Here is a 22,234-nt window from a genome sequence, read left to right as displayed (position 1 = left end):
CCAGCCTCACTACGTTTTCGCCTGCATCTGGAGCCTCTTGAACTGCTGGACGTTGACTGCTCTCCGCAGCTATGTAACCGGCAATGTTTTGACGGAATACCACCGAACATTCGCCCCAGGCATCCTCGACCTCTTGGCTTAAGTAAGCTCAAGTACTGAGGAAGAGAGTAAGTAGCTCTCGAAATACGTATTTACTAACTATTAAAATATATTGTAGTAGTAGAAAGCTACCTAGTTTTATTTTTATTAAGCTGGTATAGACCATAAAAACATTTGGAATCATTTGCAGAAGATTGAATTCCAAAAAAAAGCTGGATGTTTGGATGCGACAAGAGTTGACGCAAAAAAATTTCTCAGACCGAATCAATACCTGCGATGCACTGCTGAAACGGAACGAATTCGACCCATTTTCGAAGTGGATGGTGACTGGTGATGAAAAGTGGATCACATACGATAACCTCAAGCGATAAAGATGGTGGTCGAAGCGCGGCGAGCCGGCCCAAACCATCGCCAAGCCCGGATTGATGGCCTGGAAGGTTTTGCTGTGTGTTTAGTGGGATTGAAAGGGAATCATCCACTATGAGCTGCTTATCTACTGTGAGCAACTCGACCGTTTGAAGCAGGCGATTGACCAAAAGCGGCCAGAATTGGTCAATAGGAATGGTGTTGTGTTCCAACGCTCGGCCTCAACATTTGTGATGAACCCCCAGAAGCTACGGGAGCTCGGATGGGATGTCCTATCGCATCTACCGTATAGTCCGGACCTGGCACCAAGTGATTACCATCTCTTCCGGTCCATGCGAAACGCTCTTGGTGCTACTAAGTTGGCCTAAAAAGAGACTTGCGAGTCTGAGTTTCTTGCAAATAAAGAGGGGGGGGGGCGACATTTCTTTTTCCCCAACCCAATATTTTATGGGTCACCAATAGAAAACTTCAATTCATTTTGGCATATTTGTCACGTTGAATAAAAAATCGACAAATTAAATTTTTCATAAATGGGTACAAACAAGAAAAATTTATCCCTATGCCGTGGAGCTTAAAAACCCTTCAGTTCATGTCCAACGAAAAATATTCGGACCCCTTCACTATTAGCATATTTATCGGAATACATTCTTAAATTTCGCCAACTCCTAAACTTGAATATCAATTCAGCCTTTGACAAAAAGGTTTTCCATCCCCCGAAGCATGCTAGATTAGTGAGGTAAAAAAAACCTCATATCCGCTTCCTTCCTAGCCCCCATTGCAAGTACATAAATGTTTATAGTCAATCAGGATGGATGGGATAAGAGCCGAAATGGGAGCTTCAATGTTAATTCTGTCTTTGGAGTGAAGAAGGAATTGGACTCTTGATTAATTCGCGAATATTGGATCGTAAAAGACATTTTAATGTAATCAAGAAGAAAATATTTTAACGGTCAAAGGATAAAGGAATTCAAATGGCGAATATAAATGAGACAAATGCAAACAAGTGATTCCCCGTCGTTGATGGAAATTTAATTAAGCGAATTTTATTGAAAAGCGTTTCCTTCTGTACATCAAATTGGTATTTCCAAGAATCGTTTAATTCAAATTTGAGTTTTAATTTAATTAAAAGTTTGTATAAATCGTGGGAAATTGCATTCAACATTAAAATATGCTAAGCACTTACCGAAAGCCAGATTGAAAATTGCACCGAAAAGGGAAAGGAAGGAAATTAGTGCTGTTTTTATCATCATCATTTCATCATTTCATTTTCAATTTGAATCGCAAAGTTGGATAAAATTGAATTAATTACAGAACTTTAAATTGAGGAAGAAGGTAAATATCGGATTGCAGCTACTTCAAAGTGGAATTTTTTGACAAAGCGGGGCTGCTGAAAAGTCAAAACGACAGAAAAAAACATGCCTTGTTTTTGGAAAGTATCAGATTGAAAAGTTTGCGGAAAAGGAGAGCCTTGAGCTCCCAGAGTGTCTAGTTGTATATATGCCCGTACATATTTCCTGTAAACGCGCTGCACATTGTCCTGTAAGGATTATTTGGTATTACATCTTTTGTATCATATTTTTTTAGCTAGAAACATGGAATTGTGCAAACAGCTTTAAATAGATAAAATATTGCTTTCTCCACCGGTTCGAAGCCGGGACCTAACTATCTTAACTCGACGAACTACCGCATTATAGTGCAAGTAGAATGCTGTTATATGTTAAGGATTATCCTAAGTTACAGTGTCTTTTGCTTGCCATCAGCTTACTTGTTTCAATAGGAATGATCCATCTCGATTTTGTGGAGATGTTTTCTACTTAAGAGATGTAGAAGGAACGTGACAATGGGAAGATTTGTTTTTGATGTTAGACACAACTTTGAGTATAGCAGTGCAATGTCCTTTTGTAGAGTGGAGGATTAAAATCCCTGAAAATATTCTCTTCAGCATCCCTTGCAAACGTGAGATCTTTGCAAAATGTTCGTGGTAAACTGTAAAAGAACCTCCTCCTTGAGTGTAAAAAGCATTAAGTATTTTCGGATACTGAAAAAAATAGCAGCCGCACAATAGATCTTCTAACGAAATATCCTTTTTCTTTCCAGCTATACAATTTCTTTAATGCGCTTTTAACACACATTCCCGATGCTGCAGCGAGACCTTCTGATTCCTTAGCGACATCCAGAGCATCCTCAAATGGTGAGCATAATTAGTCATCAATCATAATTACTAGTGTCGAGAAATAAAAAAAAAATTATAAAAAACTGATTGGGGTTTTTTCTTATTTTCCAGATCATTTAGATTCACGATTCTCGGATGAATCCGATGACTTGTCGGATGAGGGTATATGCGGTCCAGAGCGATCATATCGGGGTCCACATTTAAATTTTCCATTACAGAAGAAGGATATAGATACTTTAATAGATTTATTTCGTAAGAAAAAGGTAAGTCGTCCTTAATGCTTTCCTGACAAAAAAGTTCATAAAAACTAAAGCTCATTGATTCACTAATCAAACGAACAAGTTGTTTATTGAAAATATTATGAATGGATGACGTAGCAAGATAGCATGAACCCAGGCCTTGAAACATGTTAGGTTGCTCTATTTCGAGCCCAATTAGTAGGCTGGAAGGAAGCGTAATCTGGCCACTACCACCAGGAAGGAATAGCAAACCTGACTTTAGTGCGTAATAGTGGAATTTATTCTTCATTTTACCCTTTGCAAGTTCAGTAATGAGGTGAGGTGAGGCTAATCTGGATGGGATGCGTTGTTTTATTTGGCTGTAGGCCTGATCTTGATCTTGAATCGAGAGGCTCTCAAGTCATCATCATTGAGTGGGCATTTTGGTCGCTTCCGATCGACATCGATATTAAAGCCAATCTTAGCTAGTGAATTCTCATTAGGACGAACCACATTCCCATATTACGAAGACGCGTCTTCCTCAATTTTTCCGCGGTCGATGCAACCCCATATCGCTGACGCAGTAATCACAAAGAACGCCCGTTAAGGAACGCCATTTCATCCAAGTTGCATTGATACGTGAAGCAACCTCATAACCCAATTCACCATTAGCTGATAACATTCATCATCACCAATGGCGCAACAACCGGTATCCGGTCTAGGCCTGCCTTAATAGGGAACTCCAGGCATCCCTGTTTTGCGCCGAGGTTCACCAATTCGATATCCCTAAAAGCTGTCTGGCGTCCTGACCTACGCCATTGCTCCATCTCAGGTAGGGTCTAGTATCGCTCATAGATTTCGTCGTTGTGTAAGCAATAGAATCGTCCATCCTCATGTAGGTGACCAAAAAAATCGTCTTCGGAGGATTCTTCTCTCGAACGCCGCCAAAAGTTCGCAATTTTTCTTGCTAAGAACCTACGTCTCCGAGGAATACATCGTTTTTCCCATGATGTCGATATCGTTATCTTAGGCCAGTAGTTGGGTGGACTTAAAGAGGATCGTACCTCTTGCATTTACCTCAGCATCACGGATCCCTTTCTCGAGGGGCAGGTTAAAGAGGACACATGATAGGGCATCCCCTTGTCTTAGACTGTTGTTGATGTCGAATGGTCTCCAGAGTGATCCTGCCTCTCACTTTGTTCAGGGTCATTCTTTTCAGTCATATCAATTTCGTTGGGATACCGAATTCTCTCATGGTCGTGTACAGTTTTACCCTGGCTATGCTATCATAAGCGACCTTGAAATTGATGAAGAGATGGTGCAACTTATGTCCATATTCCAACAGTTTTTTCATCACTTAGCGCAGAGAGAAAATTTGATCTGTTTATTTATTTATTTATTTAATGAAGACAATGCACAGAAAGCAAATTTCTTATTACATATTGTCCTCAGAGGGAGGAGCAAGTAAATGGCATATTTTGCGCTTAAAGCTAGAGAGGGACATAGAGTCAAAGGAACCAAGCTGTAGGGCATTGTAGGACCCGCAAAACCTCGGGATCGAAGAGTGAAAGTCAATCTCGAGCTCGGCGAAGGGTACATAAAAAATGTCCGCACTACGTGTGTTATGAGACGAGGCGATACGGAAAGTAATATCCGAGTTGGCAGAGCAGTCCATCAGACCGTTGCAGAGTTTGAAAAGAGAACACATCTCAAAGAAGATACGGCGTTGCTCTAGGGAGGGGAGATTGAGGGTGCGGAGTCGTGACGGATAATCAACCCGTGGAAGGTTCTTTTTATAAAAGACGGTCCGGGTGAATTTGCGTTGTACAGCTTCAAGAGCGCGGCCGTCACGGATGCGATAGGGGGACCAGACTACACAGCAATATTCAAGGATGTTTTTGACAAGGGAATTGAAGAGTGTTAAGGAGGGCTGGATTGAGGTAAAGTCGGACGAGGAACGTAGGATAAAACCAGACATTTTGAAAGCTCTATTGATGATGTCAACGAAGTGGGAATTGAAACGAAGTTTATCGTCGAATATTACACCCAGGTCTTTGAAAGAGGTCAGTAGTGAAAGGGGTTGACCACTGAGAGAATAGGAAAAGGATGATGGGGAGGGTTTAAGGGAATAGCGCATCTAGTGGCATTTGTTGACATTCAGTGTTAGCTTGTTGACCGATCACCAACGGGCTAAGGTTGGATTGTAAGAGAGCACAGTCCAATGGAGACGAAACAGAGACAAACAATTTAAGGTCGTCTGCGTAAAGCAAATACGGACAGGTGATGATGGAGGCGAGGTCATTGATAAAAAAACAGGAAGAATAGGGGGCCAAGTGTAGAGCCTTGGGGAACACCAGAGGAAGGAGAGAAGGAACCAGATGAGTGACCATGAAAAGAAACTTTGCAGGAACGGTATGAGAGATAGGAGGAAAGCCAGGAGATGACTGAGGGAGGGAAGTCTAGCGAAGAAAGTTTAGAGAGGAGAATGTTATGGTCAACGGTGTCAAAGGCTTTGGAGAAATCAGTATAAACAGCATGTACCTCCTGTCGTGAATTCAAGCGTTTAGCAACAAAGTTGGTAAAGACCAGAAGATTTGAAGCCGTTGATCTATGTTTCACGAAACCATGCTGCTCTTTGACAATGAGGTGACCGAAGTGCGCGGTCAACCAGTCGTTGACGTATCTTTCTAGGATTTTGGACAAGAGGAGAGAAATGGGGCGGTAGTTCACAGCAAGGGAAGGGTCTCCGCCCTTGAGGATAGGAATGATAAGTGCCTCTTTCCAGAGACGGGGAAAGTAGCATTCGTCTAGACTTTTGTTGTAGATTATACACAGGGGGAGGGAAATGTGTTTTCTACAGTTAAGGAGGAAGAGATTAGGGGCCAGGTCCGACATTGGGGTCAAGGTTACCAATGAGGAACTCAACCAAGGAAGGCGTAAGGAAAGGAATGACTAGTGATTCGGAGGAGTCTGTGGTTATGAAAGGTGTAGAGGGTGAAGGGCTCGAGGGAGAAAACACTGAAGAGAAGTAGGTGCAGAGAAGGTCCCAGGATTGTTGTGGGGAGTTGGCAGTGGAGTCAGCGAAGCTGATAGAAGAAGGGACATATTCAGTTGGATTACGAGAGTTGCGAGCGTGAGACCAAAAGGGTTTTAAGTTACCGCGGGCAAGGCTGGCTTCGACGCTCAATAGGTACCTTTTACGCGCTTTTCTGACCATTGACTTCACAGTCGATTGTATAGCCTTAAAGTGAGCAAGGTCGACGTCATTTTTAGAAGCCCGAACGTTGTAGATGTTTCATCTCCAGGATCCCTGTTGACTGCGGTTATTGTGGCATCCATTTCCCTCTTATAGGTGTTACGGAGTTGTGAATAACTTCAGTGTTAAGTCTCATCTGATTGTCAGAGGAGATTCTGAGTGGTGTTGTTATTCGAGCTCGAAACACCATACCAACAAGATAGTGATACAAGTCTATATTGGGCCCCCGTATGTTCTGACATCCATCAAAGCTGAAGGGTGGAGGCGTTCGATCAGCACAGGTTAATTTGGTTGAAAGTAGCCCCTTCTGGAGAGACCCACGTTTATTTGTGGACCGCTTTCCGCGCAAACCAGGTACATCCAACAACCGTTTCGTGTGACACTGCTAAATAAATAATCGGTAGTCCGCTATCATTCGTATTTTGGTGTAAGCCATGGGAGCGGACGTATCGCCTGAATATGGGTTCCATCCCTACTTGGCTGTTAAAATCCCCAAGTATGATTTTAATATTATATCTGGGATAGGCTTCGAGGGTTCGTTCTACTGCCTCGTAGAAGGTATCCTTTTCCGACTCTGTAGAGGCGTGAATGTTAATGAGGCTGTTATTTGTAAATTTGCCTCGCAAACGGAGAGTAGATCACCGCTCGCTTATATTTTCAAAGCCGATAACAGCAGATTTTATTTTTTGGCTGACCTACCCCCAGCACATGGTTTACTGGATGGCCAGTATGAGATATGGTGTAGTGACTTTTCTCCACGAAACCGGTGCCTGTCCAATGCATCTCTTGCAACGCTGCTACATCAGCCTTATATTGGGATAAGGTATCGGCCAGCTGCTTGGCAGCTCCATCTTTGTACAGGAAGCGCACGTTGATAATAATCCTTTTGTGGCTTCGTAATGTGTTGTTTTCCGTGTAGGGTTGTAAGCCCTACCCAACCATCCTTCTGCGTTTGCAGCTTTTCGTCAAGAAAGAGCTCCCAACGGTCATGGCGTGGAAGTGAAGATAGGGTTTGGTAGTTGAGCTGTTAGTGTTGGTTCAGCAAGCGTTTCCCAGGTTTTATGCTCCATCGTGGGTACTAATCCACGTTTCGCCCTGGGACCTATACTACCCTTTGAACACCCGAGATCCGGTCCGAGACATTCAAATCCATCAGCTCTGGACAAGTCACTGCCACTGGCAGTAATAATACCTATTTCGTAAGGATCGTCAATTCTGTTTTATTCAGATTCAATTTAATACCATGTTGAATGAGGCGATCATTCCGTTTTTGAACAAAGTGCTCGAGATCAGCTTTCCTTGAAACAGTAGAAAAACATTATCTATATAAAGCAGTGTATAGGGCGCTGGTCATTGAACGTTACATGTGACAGTGTCGCCTAATTTGTTCCCTAATGAACACCGACGAACATTTCCCGTATTTGCAAACACCATATCTAGCTCCGCGAAAGCCTCGAGCAGGATGGTGTTCGTAGAGCGAGTGCCCCAATCCACTGTCCACGCGTTGAAATCATCCGCTATAATCTTGGACTTTCGACTTCTTGCACCCGAGACTAACATACCTAGCATTTCTTCGAATTCTGCTATCGTTGCGCTTGTTGGAGCATAGCAACTATATGTATATGTAGAAGCCAGCTATTTTGCCCTGACGAAGCCAACTTCTGGAAACTCCACCACTTCTTGAATGGCTTGATTTCTACACGCCTTTATTACCGCCTCGCCAGTTACATCTGTAGTCCAGGCAGCGCTCTCATTATTGCGATAAGGCTCGTTGATTATGGCAGCTTCGATACACTTCTCAAAGATGTCTGCGAGAGAAGGTCTTGCGCTGCCTCGTAGTGGTTGAGGTTGATTTCTATCAACCTCATTTCTTTACTGCATCCAAGGCTCTCCTAAACACTGGGCGTCTGCTGCTGCCTGCAATGTGCCGACATTCGATGCCCCTTTTCCCCCTTGCAAAGCATATATTCTGACTCAGCCTTTCACTCCCTGAACATATGACCTTCTCCCTCACATTTTCTACATCCTTTTGATCTATGACAGTCACCGGTGCATTTTGCCGCTATGTGGTCAAATTCAAGGCATGTAAAGCAGCGTGTGCTTCGGCATTAGGAATACTACTTTTTTTCAAATTTAAACCTATTAACATTTTTATTATTTTCAGTATAATCGACTGCATGCAAAATATGTAGCTGGTATCTTAAGGGAATCAACGACACGCTTGAGGCGACTTCCAAACTTGAACCAAGCATCAACGGCGATCTCAAAACAAGTAACAATTTGTGGTGATCTACATGGAAAACTAGATGACTTATTAGTTGTATTTCATAAGGTGAGTGGATCATATAGCATAGGTGATAATGGCGATATACAGTACAGCGTTTTAAAAATCGAGCTGAATCATACTTCATTGTTTTGGTCAATATCTACTCAACTTGGCTTGACCTCCGGGCATATAACCCTGTCTGAATGAAAATAAAAGTGATAACTCTTATATTACTTCATTTATCTCGTCCAGTCAGATTTTTTTGCTAATTTAGAATCTCCTAATAATCTCCTTTTTTTTAATCCATCTAAAAAATAGAATTTTGAAAGATCCTCAAAATAGAAATCTGCTTTGGCGATGACCTCCTCGTTCAGCGTAAACCGCAGTCTGCTGAGTTTTTTTTAAATCCGATATAAACAAGTCGGGAAACCGGAAGCTTCACGCTTCAGGTATAAAAGGTTTTGTGTTTCCCTATGTGAGGAGCATAACGTAGTTCTCCATTGGCTTATAGCATTGACCCGAGATATTGAAATCGTTCAGTTCTGGGCAGATTACTGCCATTGCCAGAATTGAGCGATTTAAGTATCTCGAAGGGCAGGTTACTGCCATTGTCAGAACTCAGCGATTAAAAATCTCGAGTCAACGCTATCAGCCAATGGAGAACTGCGTAATGAAATTGTTTCACGCATTAATGCAACCTGGATGAAGTGGCATTCCCCAACTGGTGTTCTTTGTGATCGACGTATCAGCGCACGTCCCAAATCTAAAATTTACTGCAATGTCGTCCGTCTGCCACTCTCTATAGTTCTGAGTGTTGGCCGACTATAAAGGACAATGAACGGCGTCTTGCGGTAATGGGGACGAAGATGTTGCATTGCACTGGTGGCGTGACACGTTTTGATTACGTCTGAAATGACGATATCCGCGATCGATATGGGTTTGCATCGATCGTGGAAAAACTGCAAGAGAGGCGTTTTCGATGGTGTGGTCACGTAATTCACGCTAACGAGAATTCAACAACCAGTATTGATCAGAACATCGAAAGCAACGGTAAGCAACCAAAAAGCCGGCCAAAACAATGGTGGCTTGATACGCTGGATGGGGATTTAAAGGTCTCGCGATTACATCCTGATCAGGCATTTGATAAAATAAAATGATGAAACCAATCACCACGAGCCGACCCCGCTTGTGAACTGAAGGCTGAAGAAAAAGAAAAAGATGTGAGGAGCGACGAGTGCACGACAGCTCCGTGTAATATAGCTAAAAACTCCATTGCCCTCTATTTTCTAGAAACCGATTTAAATAAATCACTTGATGGAAAGCCCTGTGTTGATAATGGTCAACCTCATACGCTTCACGCCCTCAGGTTAATATTATTAGCGAATGAAAACAATTTAACCAACATCAATTATAAAAAAGGACTAGGGAGAATTAGATTCTTCTTGAATAGAATTTTAATATTTCACTCGAATTTCAATTATTCTCGTTAATTATGACGTCAGCATCTTATTTGTATGGCTTAGAATGCTGCTAATTAGCACGAAATTGATAAGTTTGAACTGCTATAACTTTCCCACTAATAGCTGGATTTTCATGAAACCTGGCATGTGTATGCACGAGGCTGTCCTCTATGTCGGTGCAAAATTAAGTACACTTAGGATGAACTTAAGGAGAGCTTTTTAGTCTATTTCTAAAAGTTGATAATATACTATTAGTAATTTTTTTGAGCAGATACCGGAATAGGACATTTCTCGAAGATTAGATTTCAATAAGTGTTTCAAAAAAAACCTTAAAAAGGGCTGCAGATAAATAGATTCTTCATAAATGTGACTTTAATATTCCACGTGAATGTCAATTATTCCGGGCAATTATGACGTCAGTATCTGATTTGCATGGCTTTGGAAGCAGTAAACTCGCGCGAAATTGCTAAGTTTGAACTGCTATAACTTTGGCGTTAATTGCCTGATTTCCATGAAATTTAGCACATATTTACGAAATATTGTCCCCTATGCTGGTACAAAATTCGGAAGTCCTAGGATGAATCAAAGAGGGTTTTTCAGTAAATTTCTATAAACTAGTAATATACTACTAGTAAGTTTATTTGAGCAGATATCGGAATGGGACATATTTTGAGGCCTAGATTTCATCTAGGCGCACCACCCTGATTTTTTTCGGATTTTAGGGTTGGGTAGTTTCCGAAAATGAGTCCTGTCTCATTTCAAGTGCGTACATTTTGATTCCTTACTCACGCAGTTTGCAATTCGTGCAAACTTAATATCAGTTTCGGAAAGTACAAATCGAGACCTTTCATTTGATACCCTACACAACTATATCCGGTGAAAAAAATTTTTGAATCCCCCCTTTGCATGTATGGGGAGCCCCCCTTTAAACTCCACCTAAATTTATGCCACTCGCTGTATGCGTGCGATTTCATAGTTCCCATCTGTCCACCAAATTTCGTTCGAATCGGTTTAGCCGTTTTTGAGAAAAATGCGTGTGACAGACAGACAGACAGACATTGAATCGATTTTAATAAGGTTTTGTTTTACACAAAACCTTAAAAAAGAGTAACTGAGAACCAAATCGAGTAAACAAGGTGAAAGTTGTAGTAATTTAAGCTTCAATTCCATCATCTTGACCATTGCTGCTCAGGTGTGTATTGTTCTGATGAAAGAGTATCCTTTCCTTTTATTCAATGAGGATGTTTCTTCTTGATCTCTTTATTCAACCGGTACGATAATACTTTCCAGTTATTGTTTTCCAGGTAATCGGTATAATGTAATTGACGTGTGCATACTACAAAATCGTAGGCATAACCACGAAGGGCGATTTCATCCTACTTACCTTCTTCGGAGCTCGTTTGGCTCTGAAAAGCCACTGTTTTAACTGATAATTTAGCTCTGAGCTATAATACAAAAGTGTATCCACGTTTCATCGACAGCAATGTATCAATGCCGAAACGTATCAGGGTTGCAACGGAAAAGAGTCAAAACAACCTCAGAGCCTCGAGCAAAGGATTGCGTTTATTCCCTTCTGAGCATACGCAGCAACAACATGCTGAAATGTTTATTGCCCCAATTTTCCGTGCAAATCGATACCGCCATAACCTACTTGCTTAAGTAGGTTCAAATATTTCGCACACTTTGATTAGTCGCAACGAAGATTAGAACCCCATAATTGTCTCCTTTTTCTATCAGCCTGAGAAGCCAATGGCACTTGAGTACTTTTAAAGTGCATAGAATTATGGAAACTACTTAGCGGTAATGAGGAGTTTTAAAGACCATTTTCTCTCCTTCAAGATTCCATATTTAAGATTCTTTTCTGAGGATCTTAGGGTCCTTCTGTCCGCTTCATATTTTAAGCAGCTACTGCATCGCAATGAACATGTAAATGCGATAGCTTTCAACAGAATACACTGCCAGGAATTTAGCTGCCAGTCTCCTATTAATAGAGTGTGGAACGTTTGAAATCAAGTATCAAAAACTAGGGTACTAGTCATCATCGTCGCACTGAAATTATTAGTGACCAGCGCAACAGCCCGTGTCTGGTCTAGACCTGCCTTAATAAGGAACTCACAAATATCTTCGTTCGTTAGTACCAAAAATTCGACAGTCCTAGCAGATGTCTAGGGTCCTGACGTATGTCATCACTTCATTTGAGGCAAAGACGCCCACGTCTTCTTTTAATACTGAACATATTGCACCCTTAGACTTTTCGGGTTGGATGATTCTCACCCATTCGCAGCTAATCCAAGAGTGGTCAAAAGCGTATTCCGATAAATACAAGTGTCGTTCTCGATCCCTTGCATATCTGCCTGACGAGAAGGTCTTCAATAGTTGCCTGCTCCTTACGAGTGAATATTGCTTACACAAATATTTTGGTAATATGGCCAGTTGAATGCTCTTAACAGCGCTAGCATAACTAATGGCGGGCTTCCTAGCTCCTGCGCTTCATCCCTAACCTAATTAGAATTTCTTCCGTCTTGGGTTCAAGTTTGGATTGTTTGGAGCATTCTCCTCATGTGGGCTAATCTGGGTTGCTCCCCGCTTTCTTGACTTCGTGAATGATAGCGTAGGTCTGTCCTGAGCTTTCGTAATTGCCTCTTTTTTTAAGGTTTTGTGTGAAACAAAACCTTATTAGAATCGAGACGGTGTCTGTCTGTCCGTCTGTCTGTCTGTCTGTCTGTCTGTCACACCCGATTTATTCGGAAACGGCTAGACCGATTGTCACGAAAATTGGTGAGAGTATGTAATCTGGTGATCCCTTTACATGCAGTAAGTGGCGCCTTCTTGTGTTAAGTTTAAGGGGGGCTCCCCGTACATGTGAATGGAGGGTGCAAATTTTTTTTTCACAGAATGTAGCCATGTAGGGTATCAAATGAAAGGTCTCAATTAGTACTTTTCGAATCTGGTTCAATATTTGATATTAGATGAAACATAGGGGAGTGAGGGTTCAAAATATGACCCCCAAAAAGTGTAACAGGTCTCGTTCCCAGAACCTATTCAACCGAAAAATCTGAAAAAAATCACAGTGGTGCATCTCTACGAAATCTAGGCCTCAAAATATATCCGGTTCCGATATCTGCACAAATAAAGTTAATAATAGTATATTTCCACATTTTAGAAATTTACCCGGCACCCCCCTTATGTTCATCCCAGAGGTACAAAATTTGGCATGCGTGTAATGAAGAATATAATGCACAGTTTGGTCAAGTTTGAAGAAAATCCAACTATTATTAACAAAGTTGTAGGGGGTGAAACTTTACAATTTTTTGTGAATTTCGTGCACTCTACAACCCGCATGACGTCGTCATCACATATCATTTCGTCAATACCACAACGAAATGAGTTCTTATGAATTGGGTCGCAGACAATTATTTTGTTCTAGTTTTTTAGTTATTTGTCAGCCAGACATGTGTGCATGTAGGTATATAATATATGCGTGCTAATGAACTTTGCGGGTACGATCAATTTATATACGTGCATATATGTGTACAGTATTCGGTAATAGGCAGTTTGTTTGTTTAGGGTGAGCGTAATATGTACGTATGTCTCGTAGTTTGGAAAAATATGAAAGATATGTAATGTTGGATTTGTAGCTATATACGGACAGAAAAATGTGCGATGAAGTTTCTCACATAAGATGAACACAAAACCTTTATACCCGAAGCGCGAACTTCCGGTATTCCGACTTGTTTCAGGCCTTCCTTCAGATAACGCTGGTACCATTTAGCACCTGCGACACTGAGGCCTATCTCCCTCCTGACGTCTGATATACTGGCTCAGTGGCCAGAGATTTTGCAACGATGAAGTGATGTCGACAATTTATGGCTATTTTGAGGAGCAAGTCAATTTTGATTATAAAAAGGGTATCAAATATATTAAACATCATTGGGAAAAGTATATAGAATTGAAAGAAGATTATGCATACGTAACCTATTGAGCCGAATTTATCACTCATAACTTTAATCGTTATATAGACCAATTATCCATCCTCCTGTAAACAATCAAAATTCTTGGGTAGATTTTCCTTTTTCTATCGACTGCCACGGAAAAAAAAATTAATTGCTTTGAGTGAAGCCTTTTTGGTATGGCCCATGATATTCTAGGCGTAGAAGGCTATCCTATCCGCCCTAACAAGACAGCGGAGAATATCTAACAGATACTGTTCTTGTGTGTGCGTATGATAAGCTTCCGAACACTCAGACCGCGATAGTTCCTTGTGCCCGACACCCAATTCTAACTGAATATACCCCAGTTTACAACTGAAGTACATGAGCACTATAAAGCGGATGTCTGATGCTCCCGCATCATCTTTTAATACGCCGATCCTGAACAAATGCCTGGCTAGTGAGTTATAACCAGTGAAAATGCAAATAATATATGCCCATGTTTTCCTGTCTTTTAATAAGGTTAACTTTGCAGTATGTTTGACTTGTTTAGCGAAATTAAAGCTGTGACACTTTCCTTATGGAGAGCATGTTCCCAGTTTTTTATAGCAGCGTTTGCCAATGTTACTGACACTCCAATTATCATTTCGCATAAGAAACTTAGAATCCCCTTTTATTAAAGTATCTGAGAGTTCATTTCACTCTACCACGTTGTGAGCAGGTGAAGCTAAATATAGAGTCTAAACGAGTTCTACATTTCTGAACTATTTTCAAGATAATCAAATGACCTTTCAGGGTCCTCAAAATTGTTTAGCTACAGCTGCAGATCGCAACGCTCCCGTATTTCGTTTGCTACGTAGTTTGTTGGAAATCGCATTATTAACAAAGTTATTGTAGGTAGAAGTGGTCCCTTCAGTGCCAGTTCTAAGGCTATGAATGGATGTCAATGGTTGTCTAAGAGACATCATCTTTGCCGACTTATCATGGTTACGGATTCTACACAGCCTTGAAGCTTCCCTTTTAAATTCCAATTCCCCAGCGCTCTAAAAATGTGCAATTCGGAGTTCACAATTATGCTTCTATTGCCAGAGCTGCATTAAACTTCTTCTAATTCGCTTTTCAGGAATCTGTTTTTTTAATTCCAGTCTTCTCACTTATAAAAAAATGAACTTTAGCTTAGTTTAGTTTAGTAGGAGAAGCTGCAGCTCCAATCACTTAGGCCTTTTCTTAAGCCCATTGTATGTACTATTCTTGAAAATCGCGTATTTATTAGCCCCCTGCCTGCGGCGTCCGTATGCTTTTGCGAATCTGAAAACATTCTTCAGAGACAGAGAGTGTGCAGATTCTTCATTGAAGAAAACCTTGTCGAGATATCTTCGTCTGCGATCCGAGGAGGCCAGGCTGCTTCAGATGAAGTTCAGGCCCATCTCTTCCTCCTCTTTACATTGGCTGCGTATTGCCGAGACAATCACCTTCTCCATTTCCAGTTTAAGGAGTAGTCTCCCATTAAGAGCCCCACTAGGGTTTTCATGTCTCACTTCTTAAGAAAACCAAATGCCATGCAAGAGTTAAAGTCACTCCCTTTTAGCTTCGTGAATCCTTGCAATTTCACCCTTTAGCGTAGACTTGACAACTAGCTCTGGCCCCATCATTGTTAATCCAGACCCTTGGAGAGGCAGTCTGTCAGTTTCCCCATTATTATCGATATTCGAGGGTCCTAGCACCCACATCAGGAATGTTTCGTGCAGTCTCCCAAGTTTCAGCGGAAACTCCACACTAATGGGCTTGATATGCCGTTGTTGTTTAGTGCTGACTACGCTGTCCGACTATCGGAACAGATTCAAGAGGTGTGACCCCAATAAAATGACATATAAAGGGTGTTTTTTGGACCTTGACAACTTAACATTTTAATGCAAGACATAAATATTGTTGGAGTGTATTTTTTTATTATGATCTGCTAGACAATTTCGTCGAACTTATTTTTTAAATATGATTGCCGGCATATGTCGGTTGCGAGTTACAGAGTCCACTCCATAAGTCAAATTTTTGACTATTTTCTTCAATAAATCTGAGGGTATGGCGTCAATAGTGGCTTGAATATTGGCTGGAGTTGCTAGTTTATCGGTATAAATCAATGACTTAACATAGCCCCTTTCCCATAAGTAAGTAGATGGGGGACGGGGAATCTAAAATTCTACGTCTGGAATGTGAAATATGAACTCCGCATACACTGAATACACTATGGGAACAAATTTCTCAGACGGACAGTCATGAGAAAATAATTTTCTCATAGAAAATTACTTAATCTAAACACATCTTAAAACACAGTGGAGGGTTTTCGCGACGCTGGTTGTGGTCGCAAAGCATCGCGAGGATGCTGACTTATACTGATACAAAGCGATCAGTGCTGTTAAGAGTTGGCTAGAGAATTCTGGCCTGGCACTTGCAGTGGAAAAAACGGAAGTGGTCCTCAATCACCAAGCGCCGTAAAAGAAATTATGCCCGTATTCAAATTGGGAATCATACCGTCACTTCTAAGCTGGGAACCTTTGCTATAACCAACAGACGCAGTATGCTTACAAAGCATCCACTGCAAGTGTAGCCCTGGTAAGGATGATGCTGAACGTGGGAGGGCCACGGCATGCTTCCAGGTTGCTTATAACTACGTACCAGAAAAACTGGTGCGAACAATGCTAGCATGTCAGGAAGGCTGGGATGCGATCAACTCCATGGTCGCGTCTATCCAGAACAAACTGCGAAAGGCAGAGGAGATTAGAAAAACGCGGTTACGTACGCCGCGTAGAGATGAAAGGTGACCAAGCTAGAGTGACCTGGCTTCGCCTCGTGATGTAATACCTGGTGATTCCACGGGGTTTGGGGGAGTCGGGCTGGTTTTAATGGGTAAAAATCCCACACGCTGGCGTGTCCAGACCAGTCTGTTCTCAAAAGGAAAACAAACAGACAGACAGGTATCGATTCGATTCTAATAAGGCTTTGTGTTTACTCAGTAGTATTCCAGTAATACGACTATATAGGAACCTATGAGACTTGTACCAGAAAGAAATAGTCCTACAATCTTTCCACCGTGCTGTCAGTAGAAAGGAATAAACTTAGGCATGCTGCAAAATCCGTGCCTCGCCCACAAGTTGATTGTTTATAATTGCGGCTGGATTCGAAGTCTTTGCTTTCTTATAACTTAGAGAATATAATTTCTTGACTTCCAGATACATTTTTTTGGTTCTCTTAGTATACATCGTAATGAGGTACTCCATCACGTTAACTTGGTGTCCGAAGGAAGCTACTCAGCAACGGGCACCTCTGTAATTGCTGCACTGAGTGATATTTCATTGACACAGATTAAACGTTACAAGTAAACACGAAGATCCCACCCCAACTTCTGTTTTTGTCATAAATCATATAAATCTTAAATCCAAACTTTTCTCACTTATCGAAATCCTACATTCCTCCTTAAAATAACAAAGAATCTGAAGGCTTTATTGCCTCGTCAAGGTCATAAACATCTATCACAACATACTATACGTCATATAACTATATGTTCCTTTTTCCCATCAGAACGGACTTCCATCACCCGAGAATCCTTACATTTTCAACGGCGATTTCGTGGACCGAGGAAAGAAGGGACTAGAAGTGTTTCTGCTCCTGCTCTCATGCTTTCTGGTTTTTCCCGGTGGCGTGTTCCTAAATCGTGGCAATCATGAAGACACTGTGATGAACGCACGCTATGGTTTCATTAGAGAGGTACATCTGAAATACAAGGTGAGACCGTCAAATAAATAAATCAATTGCTCCGCATGAAACTATTGACATTTTTGCACGCAGCGTAACGCCGAGCGAATACTCAAACTGATAGAGGAAGTGTATCGATGGCTTCCCCTCGGCACCATAATCAATAATCGAGTGCTGGTGGTGCACGGCGGGATATCGGACTCAACGGATTTGGACTTAATTAAAAGTCTGGATCGAGGAAAGGTATGTATGGTGGAACAGGACATCCTTTTGCTTCTGAACTAATCTAAGCAAGAACCCAATTAGGGCAAAAAATATTTATCAGAAAAACAGAAAACCTTTTGAATTTGAAATGGAACCTTAACTTTCATCTGACCTCAATCGTTCCACTTTCATGTGTTTTATATTTCTATATTTTCAGTATGTCTCCATACTTCGGCCCCCAATTACAGAGAGTAGCGCTCCTGGTGCAGAAATAATCGACAAAGTAGAATGGAAACAGGTAAATCCTTCAAGCCACGACAACATAAACTGTAAATTATTTTCCACTCGGTTGCTTTAATTAACTCCAGTCTCCGCAGGACTAAAGGAAAAAGTTTCCCTGTCCTCCTTTTTGACCCCCTTGTCATGCACCTTACTGAGTGCTTTTAGAAAGGATACTTAAGGGAGTGTTTTGTTACTATTCATTCGGTTCTAAAAGGGGGTATTTTATTGTAAAGTTTGGATTGTTTGCTACACAATGCTTTTGAACACTTTTGTCCGCCATTTTCAGCAGCCCGGATTGAGTATCTGAAACTAACAGATAAAATTACGAAATAAGTGCAGAACAATAAATTTTTTGTATAATTGAAGTTTCCATGCAGAACAAATAGACGTTTCAACAATAATTAGGTTAACTGGGAATATCTAGTTGATCGCAACCCCCTGAACTAGCAAACAATTTCCTGGTCAATAATTCATCAAATTTATTGCTCATTTCGCTCCAATTTGAATCATATTTTTCCGCTTCCACAGAGTAATATAAACCCTTAGATGTCCCCCTTTTTCGCACATAAAAAGTACCCACCGTTTTCCAAATCATACCTCGTGTTGTTGACGGTAGTTGTCGTCACCCTAGGCACTCGCTCCATGGGTACGTGCCGCCTAAATAAACCACCTCTCCTATTATCCTTGCGTGCATTTCGTGCAGGATATCATCATGTTGTAGTACGTTTTTTACGTGCTACCTTTTCATAGTTGTTGATGTGTCCCCGTAGACAAAGGAAAGGATACCGATTAGGATCACACTGCGGTGCAAAATGTGCATGTTTTTGAGGATTCGTCGCTATTGCGGCCGGACATGGCGCTTTTCCACTTAATCTACATAACGTTTAGATATGTCGTGACATTAGTCGTGTTAAACTTTTTTATGGAATATGTGTCACTTTCGTCGCTACGGAATATGTTGTTTCCAATAAGGAAAATATGAGAAATCAGAGCTGTTTTCGAATTTTTCTTACAATGGTAAAGGACAAATCCTAATATATCTTTAATAGAAATAAAGTACGTTTATTTACCGTAAGCCCCTAGATGCATCTTCGCTGTCAATTCTCAGTTATAGATTGCAACCTTTATCAGGACTGCAGCTTACAGTTCCGGACGAACCAGTTGCAGAAAAGTGTTCCATTCTTTCAAATAGAATCATCATAAACGGCGCAACAACCGGTATCCGGTCTAGGCCTGCCTTAATAAAGAACTCCAGACACTCCGGTTTTGCGCCCAGGCCCACCAATTCGATATCCTTAAAAGCTGTCTGGCGTCCTGACCTACGCCATCGCTACATCTCAGGCAGGATCTACTTCGTCTTCTTTTTCTACCATAGATATTGCCCTTATAGACTTTCCGTCCTGGATCATCCTCATCCATACGGATTAAGTGACCCGCCTACCGCAGCCTGTTGAGCCGGATTTTATTCACAACCTGACGGTCGTGGTGTCACTCATAGGTTTCGTCATTATGTGGACTATGGAATCGTCCATCCTCATGTAGGGGGCTAAAAATTCTTCGGAGAATTCCTCTCGAACGCGGCCAAGAGTTCACAGTTTTTTTTGCTAAGAACCCAGGTTTCCGAGGAATACATGAGGACATAAGTCTCGTACAGTAGGAGCTTTGACCCTATGATGAGACGTTTCGAGCGAAACAGTTTTGCAAGCTGAAATAGGCACTGTTTGCAGCCAACAAACGTTATTATTTTCGTTTGACCAGTGCGATTCGATGTTAGTTGTTCTTTGGTTTTTGGCGCTGACGTTACCACCATGTAATTCGTCTTGCCTTCGTTAATGTGCAGCCCGAGATCTCGGGTCGCCGGCCGTCAGGACAGTCCACGGACCGAGGGATTTGCTGGTACCATCGCAGATTCGACGAGAAAGGCACCAAATGTACGATCCCGTGTAAATTCGTGCCTACCACCTAAAACTAGGTCCGCGGGCTGTCCTGGCGACGGAAACCCAGAAGGCAGCGCCACGTCGCCTAACGATTTTTGATCCCCTCAGCCGGCGCAACTACCTCGTAAATACTGGTGCGGAGGTTTTGGTTCTTTCCGTACCCCGGCATCATCAGCTTTTTCCGCAACCATTGAAACTGGTGGCAGCAAATTCCTCTCGAATCAACACCTACGGGTATAGGCAAGTGGACGTGAATCTTGGTTTGAGTAGGGCGTTTTCGTGGCGATTCATCCTGGCGGATGTTTGCTTCTCCATATTAGGCGCAGACTTCTTGTGTCACTATGGGTTGCTGGTGGAATTGCAAAACAAGTCTCTTATAGATCCCACGACCAATCTTAATTCGTCGGGCCAAATGGCATCTCACCCAAGTTACAATCTTTCCGTACTTTTAGACGACATTACCGACTCTCGTGTTCCGGCACTTTTCCAAAAATTCAGCCAGATTACTACCGAGTGTAGGCTCTCTGAACCAGTGAAGCACAATGCGCAGCACCAACGAAGGTGCGTCCCCTACCACCCCAGAAGCTGGCTATTGTCCGGAAAGAGTTTGAACAACTTATACAACAGGGTATCTGTAGACCTTCGGACAGCTGTTGGTCTTTCCCACTCCATATGGTCCCTAAGCCAAATGGCGAATGGCGCCCCTGTGGGGATTACAGAAGGCTAAACGCACAGACTGTTCCAGACCGATATCCTATTCCACTCATCCACGACTTTGCACATCATCTCGCAAACTGCCGCATCTTTTCGACCTTGGATTCACCAAATCTCCATCCATCACCAAATCCCTGTAGCTGCAGAAGACATTCCAAAGACGGAAATATTCACACGATTTGGACTCTTCCAGTTCACACGGATGACTTTCGGGTTGTGCAATGTGATGCAAACCTTTGAACGTTGATAAATGCAGGTTTCTCCAGACACAGGTGAAATACCTCGGCCACTTCATTCCCCCTGACGGAACACAGCCCGACCCAGACAAGGTGCAAGCGATCACAAGCTTCCAGCGTCCGAAAACTGTGAAGGAGTTGAGAAGGTTCTTGGGCATGCTAAACTTCTGTCGTCGTCTCCTGCCCAAGGCCGCCCAACACCAGTCCGTTTTGAACGCGTACTTGTCTGGCCCCAAAACAAGAGGCACACCAGGCATTGTGTGGTCTGAAGAGGCTGTCCACGCGTTTGACAAATCCCGACAACTGGCTGATGCTACATCCTTGGCATTTCCTCAACAAAATTCACCCCTAGCCGTTTTTGTTGATGCCTCAGACATCGCAGTAGGCCTTGCTCTTCACCAAAAGATGAATAAAGTCTGGCAGTCGTTGAGCTTCTTCTCTAAACAGTTGAACCCCGCTCAATAAAACTACAGCACCTATCGACAACTGCTCGCCGCGTACTTAAGCATTAAATACTTCCGTTTCTCCCTAGAAGGCAGGCCGTTCACAGTGTTCACGGACCATAAGCCTCACGTATGCTTTAAAACAAAAGGCCGACGAAGCGTCCCTTCGTCAGTTTCGGTACCTGAACTTTATAAGCCAGTTCACGTCCGACATACAGCACGTGTCCGATAAGGACAACAAAGTTGCTGACACTTTGTCACGTGTCCCCGAGGTAAATATCCCCGCCTCACTCGACTTCTCGGCTATCGCCTAGGTGCAGTGCTTCAGAGCCCCAAATCCAGCCCCAAATACAAATTTCGGGAGTTGCCCATCTTCGGGTCGAATCTCTCTCTCTCTGCTGCGAGTACTCAGAAAAGGGACCCCGGCCATACATTCCGGCCACTTTTCGCAAGGAAGTGTTCCATGCGGTTCACGACTTAGCGCATCCAAGTATCAGGACGACAAATCGGCTAGTCATCGAAAAATACTTCTGACCCTCCATGAATAAGGACATCAACTCCTGAACCAGAGAGTGCATCGCATGTAAGGAAAGAAGTGGGCTCATTCCCACGCACTACCAAGCGATTCCACACAATACACCTCGACATCGTAGGCCCTTTGCGAGACTCGCACGGTTTCAATTATTGCCTCACAATCATGGACAGGTTTTCGCGGTGGCCTGAAGCAATACCTCTGAAGGAGTGGATCCCTGGCTTTGGCGTCCCTGCAGTGATTATCGCTGACCAGGGAATGCAATTCGAGTCCACGCTTTTTTTCGGAGTTAGGCAAATTCCTGGGATTCAAACGCCAGTGGATTACTGCATATCACCCGCAATTCAATGGGAGGCTAGAGCGTTGGCAACG

The 22,234-nt window shown here is 42.4% G+C and overlaps 1 protein-coding gene across 2 annotated transcripts in view; it reads left to right on the top strand.

Annotated features, from left to right (window-relative positions):
• LOC119649563 (serine/threonine-protein phosphatase rdgC) overlaps positions 1-22,234 on the top strand; it is a 316,188-nt gene that overhangs the window by 274,520 nt on the left and 19,434 nt on the right. For both annotated transcript variants that reach the window (XM_038051760.1, XM_038051759.1), the window contains 6 exons: positions 2,563-2,656; positions 2,750-2,901; positions 8,277-8,444; positions 17,341-17,544; positions 17,608-17,757; positions 17,936-18,016. In XM_038051760.1, coding sequence (XP_037907688.1) covers positions 2,563-2,656; positions 2,750-2,901; positions 8,277-8,444; positions 17,341-17,544; positions 17,608-17,757; positions 17,936-18,016 — 849 coding nt within the window. The remainder of the gene's footprint in view (positions 1-2,562; positions 2,657-2,749; positions 2,902-8,276; positions 8,445-17,340; positions 17,545-17,607; positions 17,758-17,935; positions 18,017-22,234) is intronic.

Source organism: Hermetia illucens, chromosome 2 (assembly GCF_905115235.1).
Source record: "Hermetia illucens chromosome 2, iHerIll2.2.curated.20191125, whole genome shotgun sequence".
In the NCBI taxonomy this organism is placed as follows: Eukaryota; Metazoa; Arthropoda; class Insecta; order Diptera; family Stratiomyidae; genus Hermetia; species Hermetia illucens.
The sequence above is the reverse complement of the archived record's forward strand: the minus strand, read 5'-3'. Positions and strand labels throughout refer to the sequence as shown.